This window comes from Echiichthys vipera, assembly GCF_963691815.1.
Source record: "Echiichthys vipera genome assembly, chromosome: 1".
Taxonomy (NCBI): Eukaryota; Metazoa; Chordata; class Actinopteri; order Perciformes; family Trachinidae; genus Echiichthys; species Echiichthys vipera.
Window position 1 is genome coordinate 20,010,957 of NC_139826.1, and position 10,749 is coordinate 20,021,705.

The 10,749-nt window shown below is 40.6% G+C and overlaps 1 protein-coding gene across 1 annotated transcript; it reads left to right on the plus strand.

Annotated features, from left to right (window-relative positions):
* The first annotated feature begins 333 nt into the window (after positions 1-333).
* Positions 334-10,707, plus strand: ddx21 (DEAD (Asp-Glu-Ala-Asp) box helicase 21). The gene is made up of 16 exons (XM_083940214.1): positions 334-472; positions 1,666-1,890; positions 2,087-2,227; positions 2,717-2,792; positions 4,901-5,079; positions 5,174-5,291; positions 5,513-5,698; positions 5,919-6,064; positions 6,413-6,562; positions 6,845-7,006; positions 7,129-7,248; positions 7,566-7,639; positions 7,900-8,059; positions 8,401-8,535; positions 9,153-9,197; positions 9,348-10,707. The coding sequence occupies exons 1-16, from the start codon at positions 389-391 to the stop codon at positions 9,609-9,611; spliced, it is 2,265 nt and encodes a 754-aa protein (XP_083796340.1). The 5' UTR covers positions 334-388; the 3' UTR covers positions 9,612-10,707.
* Positions 10,708-10,749: the final 42 nt, after the last annotated feature.

The following is a 10,749-nucleotide window of genomic DNA, read 5'->3' on the forward strand; positions in this document are numbered from 1 at the left end:
TATTTCTTTAAAAGGAGAATTTTTCAAGATATATTTTTAAAATGGGATTTTTTCAAAAGATATTTTTGAAGGTTGTTTCATCAGTACCACTCTAAACTTAACAATAATTATTTTCATCAGTAGCTGTGGGATTAATGTTTTTTTAAACAAACAAACAAAAGTGATGTGATTTTAAACACCTTGCCTTTGAATTCCTCTAGTGTATAATTCACAGTATGCATTCTGGGCAGTAGTGTCTTGAGGTAGAAGGTAATGCCTATCTATCACTTACATTTCTATGTCTGGCTCGTGAACACCCTTCCTCGCGCAGACTTGCGCGTTCCTTTTGAACCGCGTGCCCGTGGGTTAGCCTGTGTGTCTACACTGAGGGGTTCCACCAAGAAGAGAAATGCCGACAAAAATCATCTTTGAAACCGAGGATCACGCCATGGAAGACGATGTGGACACAGTCGCGGAGGCGAAACCCCTGAAGGTGAGCAGAGTGTCTCGTGTCCCCCTGGAGAGACTCTACTGTAGCTCGTGCTCTCGTCTCGCTCCATGTTTGACAACATGTGGCTGATCGTGCTAGCTCTCGGCTAACCGGCATGCTTACTTAGGCAACCAGTGTCAGCTTTATGTTGCAGCACTAGTAGTGAAACGTTACCCACAAAGTATAATCCCAGCGGTATGAATTTATAAAGGAAAGTTAATGTTAGCATGTTAACTGTTAATTTAGCCTCGCTGGAAGATCACGTGTCATGGCCATGTGTTAGCTGCTCTGCACATCACATGGCTGTGAGGGGCGGACAACGTGGTCGCCTTTAACTTCCATGGCTGCTGCATGTGTGTGTATCTGAGCTGTGGGCGCGACCTGATGACGTTTTGTACAGCTGGGCCCGTCAGCTGTTTGTCAAGTATACAAAACAACCTGCAACTATTCATTTAATGTGATGTTAGCTGCTACTTATTATTATTTTTGTCGATTGACAAGCTCCACTTGCAGTAATAGGAACTGTATTTGTTTTTTCTCGAACTACGAAAATTAACTTTTGATGCGTAACTAATATTTCTTTGATTACTTACGTAGTCAATATAATGTCAAAAGATGTGAAAAGTAGCCATCACGCGTTTAAAAAGCCAAAAAGAGTTGGAGCAACAGTCCAAAAAGACTAAAGGGATTGATGAAGTGATTATCAAAACGAAAAATCGGAATCAGTACCAACTTAATAATCCCAGGGGAAAAAATAAATGTTGACTTGATGGATCATCAGTTAACGTTAGTCAATCAAAGTTTTTCTGCAGGCAAAGCTTTATGAAACAATCACAGCCACATCTGTATTAATACTTTGAACAGCTCCTCAAGACTGTTTTAATCTCACATGTGTGCAAAAGTTCAACAAGCCTGCATGTTTTTTTATAATCACTAATTATATTAATTAGTTTATCTATAGTCCAAAAAGCCTAATTTTCTATTGTCTAATCTCTTCTTATTCCAAGTGCCAATCATGTATTTTAATCCTAAACTGTTAAACTGAAAGCACTTTCAAAAGCACCAGTGAGATCTGAAACTTTGAGCGTCACGCTATCCTTAATTCTAAGTGGTGCCTATACAATGTGCTGCAACACTGCAAGATGTATTTGGTTTAACTGAAACCTATTTGCATTCATTGTTTCTGTTAAAACAAGACCAAGGAGGGCAAGAAGCTGAAGAAGAAGAAGCAGTTGGAGGACCAAGAAGAACAGCAGGACCCAGACTGTGAACCTCCAGCACCAAAGAAGAAGAAGAAAAAAGACAAGCAGTCAAAGGACCAAGATATCGACCACATAGATGAGGCCACAGACATGAACGGCAACAGCAATGGTGTTGAAACACCTAAGAAGATTAAGAAGAACGCTGAAGGAGAGACAGAGGTCAGTGCTGTGCTGGTTATGTAGATTTCCTTAACAAAACGGCCTAGTCTCTTGGAATTGGTAACAAGCTATATGTATTTATTTATTTTCCTGGTAAATAATGAAAAGGCAATAAACATTTAAAGGACCATGACCTGGTAGACAAGGCCATCCTCTACCCCTTCTATATCTTCTCTACTTTTATCTTTATGTTCAGAAAAAGAAAAAGAAGCAAAAGAAAACAATCGCAGAGACAGAAACCAACGGACATTCCACCCCCAACACCCCTGTTCAGACGCCCATCCAGACTCCGGCCCAGTCAAGCGAAGACTCCGCGAGCGACAGCGAAAAAGAAGCGGTAAGGCTGGCAGACTGATTGTGTTCAGATTCCTTTCAGGAGAAAATAAAAGTTTGGGTTGTTACCTAGTGTGTAAGGGCTCTGCTGCTTGAATAAGTGGTGAAGTGCAAGTTCTCTTCAGAAATCAAGGTGACCACCATAGACTCTGTTAAATCCTTCTTTCTAGCATTGTGTTTTATTTCTATGTATCAGAAAAGGGCCCTTCTGTAATATTTTGTGTGCTCCTTTGATCTAAGGCTTAACTGCTCTTGTAACTGAGGATAAAAGAAGAGGCGCAGAAATGTGGTTTGAGTTTGTTCACAAGAATGGGTGGGCCCACAATATGGGAAGATTACTAGACGATGCTAGAAATATTTTAAATTAATTCAAGAACAACCACAATATTGCTTTCACTTCTTGTCTCACCTATTGCCAAGCATCCAAAGGTTTCACAAATGAGGTAAACTTGAAATACTAAATTCACTTTATTGACTGACTGTCTTTGTTCAGGAGGAGACACCAGAGCAGAGGGAAGGAGCCTTCTCCAACTTCAGAATCTCCCCGGTCACCATTGATAAGCTAAAAGGTAAACATTGTTTTACCATTTTTTACCTCTTAGTTTTTACAACTGTGGCTTGAGACCATGGTCTGACTCGTCTTTGTCGATTAGTCTACTTAGCTGTCATTTTGGTCTTTGTTGACTGAGGTTTCTTTAGTCGATTATTCATTTTTTATGCTTTTGAATTATTATTTCCAAGGCAATTATGAGCACATTTCTGGTAAACACAACATGTCAAGTGGTGCTATTACATGATTCTTTGTGGAGAAACTCAGTTTTACAAATCTGTTGAAAGAATCGTATGAGTGTTAGTTGACAAAGTATTTCTTTAATCGTGGACAGCCCCATTGAGACCGTATCTGGTCTGGCTGATATGTCCCAGATATGTTCAAAATCATGTTTGCTGCTCTGCCAGAACAAAGAAGCTGCACAGACACTGTGCTTTAACATATTTGATTAACTTTATAACATATTTACTGTCTGAACAACAGGTGTTTCATGAAATACAACTGATTTTTAATATCATTTGACATTTTGTGTCAGTGATCTGACAGTTCAGTGTTGAACAGTTGGATTTGAAATTTGGTGAGTGTGCATTAATTAAATTTACATTAGATGCTACTTTTGTTGTACTAAAAGGACAAAAATGGTCACATATAATCACTAAACAAAACTTTGGTGTCGGGTTGATGGATAAAGCAATGAAGATTGCTTGTTTTTATATGACCTTGGCATGTCACAGAGTGTTTTATTTATTGGACTACAAAAAACTAAAGAGAGCCTGTGGAAGGTAGTGAACTGTCCGCTCACACACAATTCCCACCTGGAGTTGGGGAGGGAAGGGGGGGGTCAGGGGTCGTCTCCGGGGTCGGTTCACTGGTGGCGGGTGAACAACACACACTGTTCTTCTCATCACTTGCTTTGCATAAAAAAAGCACATTGGGGGCGGCCGGTGGCTGAGTGGTTAGAGCAGTCGCCCCATGTAAAGGGGCTGAAGGTCCTCGAGGTAGTGGCTGCGGGTTCGACTCTGGCCTGCAGCCCTTTGCTGCATGTATACCCCTCTCTCTCTCACCCCATTTCCTGTCTGTTCTACACAAGGCTTGAAAACTGCCAAATAATTAAAAGAAGCACAATGTCTCCTAGAAACAAGTACTGTGCTCCCGAGCATCCCCCCTTCCCACAGAGTTTCAGCACCAGGCAGGAGCAAACCAAAGCATAATTAGTCAGTTTAATGTTACAATTAAACACCGCTGATAATAAAGCCACAGAAGCTACCTTTTACAATAAAGCCCCAGATCATCCGTGTACATATTCTGATTTCTTGTTTGTAATGTGATTTAAAAAAAAAAAACAACAACACTTATCTGCACCTTTATTCCTGTTTACAATCATCATTATCGGAGGTTTTCTAAGTGTGAGGGGGGCCTCCCCAGGGGGGCTTCAAACGGTTTCAGGGGAGGCTCAGTGAATAGAAGTGAAAATACTTGACATTAGTTATCAAAAGAAGATATAACAGAATAGCTAAATTGTGTGTTATTTAGTTAAAGAGACAGCTCAGAGATGCAATAGTTTTGGGAAATTTGCATGTTTTCCCAGACATGAATTAATGTTATCGCACAGACCTTCTTAATACAGTCTGAAGATGTGTCAAACAGGAATATGAGGCTTTCTTGTCCATGAGCTCATATAACCATGGGTTTTGGTTTGGGTTAACAATAACCATGATCCCAAAGGCATCCAGGTTTTGAGTATAACTAAGTGAGTAAAGTAAGGGGGCTTTATCTGAGGCGAGGCCCAAAGTGTCAGTGACTTTGGAACTCCTTGTTCTACATAATATGTCAAGAAATTACAAATGTGTAGAAGAACCAACATATAATTCAATTTTTTAAAATGTTTTATTGTGTCACCAAATGGCGCAGTGACATTTTTTGAGTGCAGCTAAGTTTTGCACTGGTGCACTTAAATGAAAAAGTGAGGCGCACCCGTGCAAACCATGTAAAAATTTAGTCCGGAGCCCTACTTTGGAGTGTTAACTGAGCTTTGCCGCAGCTAGAATGCTTTGGGCTGTGTTATATAATGGATCTTCTCCCTCTCCTGTCCTGTCATTCCACTTCCTTCCCCTGTCATCTTCTCAGCTCGAGGAGTCACTTACCTGTTCGACATTCAGGTGCAGACATTTAATTCTATTTATGATGGAGAAGACGTGATTGCCCAAGCAAGAACAGGAACAGGAAAGACTTTCTCATTTGCCATCCCTTTGGTGGAGAAGTTACAGAAGGAGACGGTGACGTTTGCCAGAGGCCGTGCTCCCAAGGTGCACACACACATACACAGCCACACTGAAAACTAGCATCAGTCGGAGCCCGAGTATGTTTGTGTCTGACTGAGTCTTTTCTGTCTGTCTGTAGATACTGGTGTTGACTCCAACCAGAGAGTTAGCCATCCAGGTTGCTAAGGACTTCAAAGACATCACCAAGAAACTGGCTCTCACCTGTTTCTATGGAGGCAGCTCATACAATCCACAGAGTAAGTTAGAGTAAAAAATGTCTTTAGTAGACGTAATTCTGAAATGAAACAAATCATTAAAATATGTTTGTATATACATAAGTATAAGTTAAGCTATTAGCTAATATTAACAATTGATATGTAGAAAATGCAGGACAGGACCTTCTAAATAACAGCTCATGTATTGTCATGTTTTAATACATCAATAATAATATATCTCTCGCTCTGCTCCTCCTGTCTAGTCGATGCTATCCGCAATGGTATTGATATTTTGGTCGGCACCCCTGGTCGCATCAAAGACCACCTCCAGAACCAAAAACTCGACCTCTCTAAACTGAAACACGTCGTGCTGGATGAAGTAGACCAAATGTTGGACATGGGTTTTGCGGAACAAGTTGAAGAGATTCTGTCTTCATCATATCAGAAAGGTAAAGTAAATCTGTGAGTTTGTGAAAATGTTCCCTGACAATCTTTTTGGATAAAGTGTCTGTAGGTGTTTTTGATTTATATGTGTTCATATATATGTATGGGCATAAGTGCTAGGATTTCGGTTTGTGTCACATATATTTTAAAGTAGATTAAAATACCTTTATGGTGTGGTCATGTTTATAAAACTAGGAATGTGTGTGTTTGTGCGCCCCTCTCCAGACGCAGACACCAACCCACAGACTCTACTGTTTTCGGCCACCTGCCCCCCCTGGGTCTACGAGGTTGCCAAGAAATACATGAGACCAGGGTGCAAACATGTTGATCTGATTGGCAAGAAAACACAGAAAGCTGCAACAACTGTAGAAGTAAGTGTGTATGTGTTTGAGAGAGAGGCAGAGGTGAAAGAGGGGATGGGTTGTGCAATTTAACAAATGTTACAGCGATCTTTGCTCTTAGGCTTTGATCTCTCAGAGTAGCCTGTAAGCAGAGGAAGTTATAGTAATTCAAACTGTAAAATACAGTTGCATATGTCTCCATTAGGAAAGCCCAGAAAGTTAATTGGCAAACAAATTGCTGTATTTATCATCATCAACACCAGTGGAATTGTAATCAATTTAAGGTCTGCCAGCTGAATTAATGAAAATGTCTGTCTCTTCTCACTCCCTGATTTTCCTCTCCTTCTGTTTCTCTGTATCTGTCATTTTCCTCTGTAGCACCTGGCCATAGCGTGCCACTGGTCACAGCGTGTAGCCGTTTTAGCCGATGTGATCCAGGTCTACAGCGGCAGCCACGGCAGAACCATCGTGTTCTGCGAGACGAAGAAAGACGCCAACGAACTCTCCCTGAATGCATCCATGAAACAGGTAGACACATACACTTGCACATGCTGATGCACAAGGTAACAGTTATATAGCCGAGCAACAGCGGCAATGCATATCACCTTTTAATATGTAAAATGATCCACTGACACTCAATGATTTGTCAACCAGTGCTTTTGCTTTACCAGACTTGTTTCCTGCTGTTAATTTTGAGTGTTTCAATGTGTCAATTCAACGATACCATTAGAAATAAAGAGAAACTGATTTGAAGCAGCAAGCAAATGTGTAGTGTTCATTTCTTATTTTACTTTGTTTGTATGTTATCAGAGTGCCCAGTCCCTCCATGGTGATATTCCTCAGAAACAAAGAGAGTTGACGCTGAAGGGCTTCAGGAATGGGGCTTTTGAGGTTCTAGTTGCCACCAACGTTGCAGCCCGTGGATTAGACATCCCTGAAGTCGACCTTGTGGTCCAGTGTTCTCCACCGAAGGTATGATGCTTTTCCAGTAATCAGCAAGAATTTTGCAGCATGAGTACATCTTTACATTTATCATAAAGGCCTGTCACCTTTACTTTCTCTGAAAATGTTTTTGTCTCTGTGGTTGGGGTCAGGATGTGGAGTCATACATCCATCGTTCAGGACGTACGGGCCGGGCAGGCAGGACTGGAGTCTGTATCTGTTTCTACCAGAGGAAAGAGGAGGACCAGCTGCGCTACGTAGAAAACAAAGCTGTACGTCTACTTTTAAATTCAAGTTTAGTTGTTTGAGGTATATTTGAAAATAAACAATGCACCTGTGCTAAAGATATGATGAAAATGGACATTAAGGAAGGGGAGAATCAAGAGTTGTGAATACAGAAAAGAGGAGAGGTGAGAGTTTTTTTTTTTTTAGAGAGGCAAGAGTTGAGGAAGGTGCTACTGCACCACATAGACAACCACATTTAAAACCACCCTTTCCCTGTACTTGAAGTAGTGTGCAAAATTGCACATTTTATTGACCAAGAACTTCAGACATTCACCGTAATAGATTTTATTTGGTACTTTTCCAGGGTATCACATTCAGACGAGTTGGCGTTCCCACTGCCAACGACATCATCAAGTCATCAAGCAAAGATGCTGTGAGGTAGGTGCCAAGAGCCACCATATAGGTTTTGTTTTGGAAGTATGAAACTATTGTATTCGATTACTATTTTAAACTTTGGTCTTGTTTAATAATTAGGGCTACTATCATTACTGGTTACATAGACTTTAAACAGAGGTCCCACAAAGCCTCTGCCCTGCTAAAAATCTCCTTAGTGACGATACTACTCAATGTAAAACTCATTTCCTGACAATAAACAATTAATTATTGGATAGTTATGATTGTTTCTGCATTTTGTCCAGGTTTCTGGACTCTGTTCCAGTTACAGCCATTGGGTACTTCAGAGCGTCAGCTCAGAAGCTGATCGAGGAGAGAGGAGCAGTCGATGCACTAGCTGCAGCTCTGGCACATATTTCTGGAGCCACGAGTCTAGAGCAGAGGTCACTGCTCAACTCTGATGCTGTAAGTTTGGGTTTATTCTCTCCATAAACGATCTCTACGTAACACACAAATATATTCACAAAAAAGAAGAATACAAAAAAACTAAAAGTTGTATACTAGCGATGCTTAATTACAGTTTTTTTCTGACTGATAGCCAACTCTCATTAACCCATTATTAACTGAGTCCCATCTCAACTGACTGGGAGAGATGGCTGCCACCATTTTGCATTTATTGTCGTGGACCCATGCTTCCACTTTCCCTCAAGTCTCCTCCATTTATGTTCTGTCTTAAAATTGTTGTGCTTTTGGCTGATGTATTACCCTAATTCTGTGTAACTTATTTTTACTGTTTGTTTTTGCAGGGTTACACCACTATGCAGATGGTGTGTTCTCAGGAGATGCATAATCTAGGTTACGCCTGGAAAACCATCAAAGAACAGCTTGGAGAAGAGTTCGAGAACCACATTTACAGAATGACCTTCCTCAAAGGCAAAATGGTATGCAACCACACAAACATGTTCATATGTGAGCCGCTGCTGTGGTTTATATTGTATATATGTTACAGAAAATATATTAGTTACATTTCCTGTTTTTGTATTTTAGTCTGAGCCATGCGCAACTTCAGCTTGTCCAATTCTACTTTCATTAGCTTAAGGTTAAGAATAGGGGGTTGAGAAATTTCTATAGATGAATCCGATAAGAAGACAGCTAAGTGCTCTTTTTTTTTTTTTAAATCTTGCTTAGATAAGTAAATGTGTTGCTCAAAAAGCCCCCACAATCTACATGAATAAAAGTAATAGACTTGGGGGGAAAAAGTAAATGGGAAACCAGGCGGTATATCAAAAGGCAAATTGAGGAAAAATCTTGTTTAATGTCTTGAAAAAACCAACAGTACTGTTGAGTACTGTTTAAATTGTATATAAATTCAGATACTACAGCTGCACTTTACATAGTAGAGAACAGCGAAACATCTGTTAGCTAAGAGTTAATGTGTGAAATGTGTGTACTGTAGGTGTGACCTTTCCTGTTGTTGCTCTTATTCTGACAGCACAACAGGTGCATAGACCGACTCCTCTCAGAAACTCACCATTCCCCCTCATTGTGTTTATAATAGGGAATTTGTTTTGATGTCCCAGCTGACAAAGTCAAGGAGATTCAGGTGAGAACAACTGTGAAAACTCCCCTCTGTTCAAATGTGGGGCGGTCTGTTAATAGATCTAAAGAAAAAGATGAATATTTCGAGTTTTTCTGTCAAAGTTACAGTGGTAGTCCTGCTAACGCCCTTTCCACCCTGCTGATCCTTCAACAGGAGAGCTGGAAGGATGGCCGCCGTTGGCAGCTGACTATAGCCACAGAGCTCCCAGAGCTGGAGGAGAAGCAGTTCAGTAACCGTGGTGACAGAGGCTTCGGCGGTGGTAACCGCGGTGACAGAGGAGGAGGGTTCAGAGGTGGAAGGGGGCGTAGTTTTGGGAGAAATGGTGGCCGTGGTAACGGGTTCCGGAATGGCGGCGGTGGCTATAGCAACAACAGAGGAGGACACAAACGCAACTTCAGTCAAGCTTTTGATTACTGAAGCGCCAACCTGTGGACTGATAAGACTGACTGTCGCTCATCTGGGCTCACAGGGGTTGTTATTGGCTGTCAGTGAGGAGGATCCATGTATGGCTGGTGGAGATCTCCATCATGGTATGAGCTGAATTGTAAGCTTTCAAATATTCATATACATTACATTAAATGATCAATTCCCCCTCTCTGAAAATAAAGAGAAGATAGCAAGTTATCTGATGAATTGCTACTGCTTTAAGATCAGACTTTCTGTGTACAGTATATTAACACAGGACCCCTGACAGCCATTTTGTAAGGCCTGATGTCTGCTTCTTTTAGGTGACACATGAGTTGACAGTTTGAACGCGTCATGCCTCAACTTTTAGGTAGTGTTACTCTTTTTGTACTGGTGTTTGGGGAACGGTGGCAGCATTCTGACTTGAGCTTTTGTCCAAAATAGAAAGCACGTCATTCTGATGTAACAACTTGTAAACATGCTAACTTACATGACTATAACTCTTGAGTGTGTAGAACCATGAAGGTGCACTGTACTGCAGACACTGTCATGTAGGAGGCACTGTGTGTCTGCTCTGCACTCACAGAGAACAGTGATGAATGGGTGCTAACCTTTACAGTTGTGCTCAGTGTCGGATTGCTGCCTTACCCTCATCTGAAATCTCTCTACCCCAAAGATGTATTGGATGATTGCTTTGCAATTGCCTCTATTTAATAACTCTGTCTATGACTTCCATTCATTTGAATGAAATGTCTTATTCATTAAAAAAAAGGTCAGGATCAAATCGAAGCTTGTGTTTATTCTTTTAAAGGGGTGTGAAATAAGCGTTTACTGTATACAAGCACAAATGTTTTAAAGTATAAACTTCAATGTGAACTGCTCTAAGGGCCCTGTTTCAGAAAGCAAGATTAACATACTCTTAGCCTAAACCTGAAGTCTGAGTTTACTAATCCTGAGATGGGAAACTGAGTTTTCAGTGCCAGAAAAGCTGATTAGAGTTAGTTCAATCAAGTTGAACCTGAACATGAAAAGCCATCATCAATGAATCTCTTATACTTGTACTTGCTTACAATTAATAAAACATATAACCTAGAAATATAAAACATAGAAACATGACTTTAAGATCACAATCTGATCCAGTAATAATTTG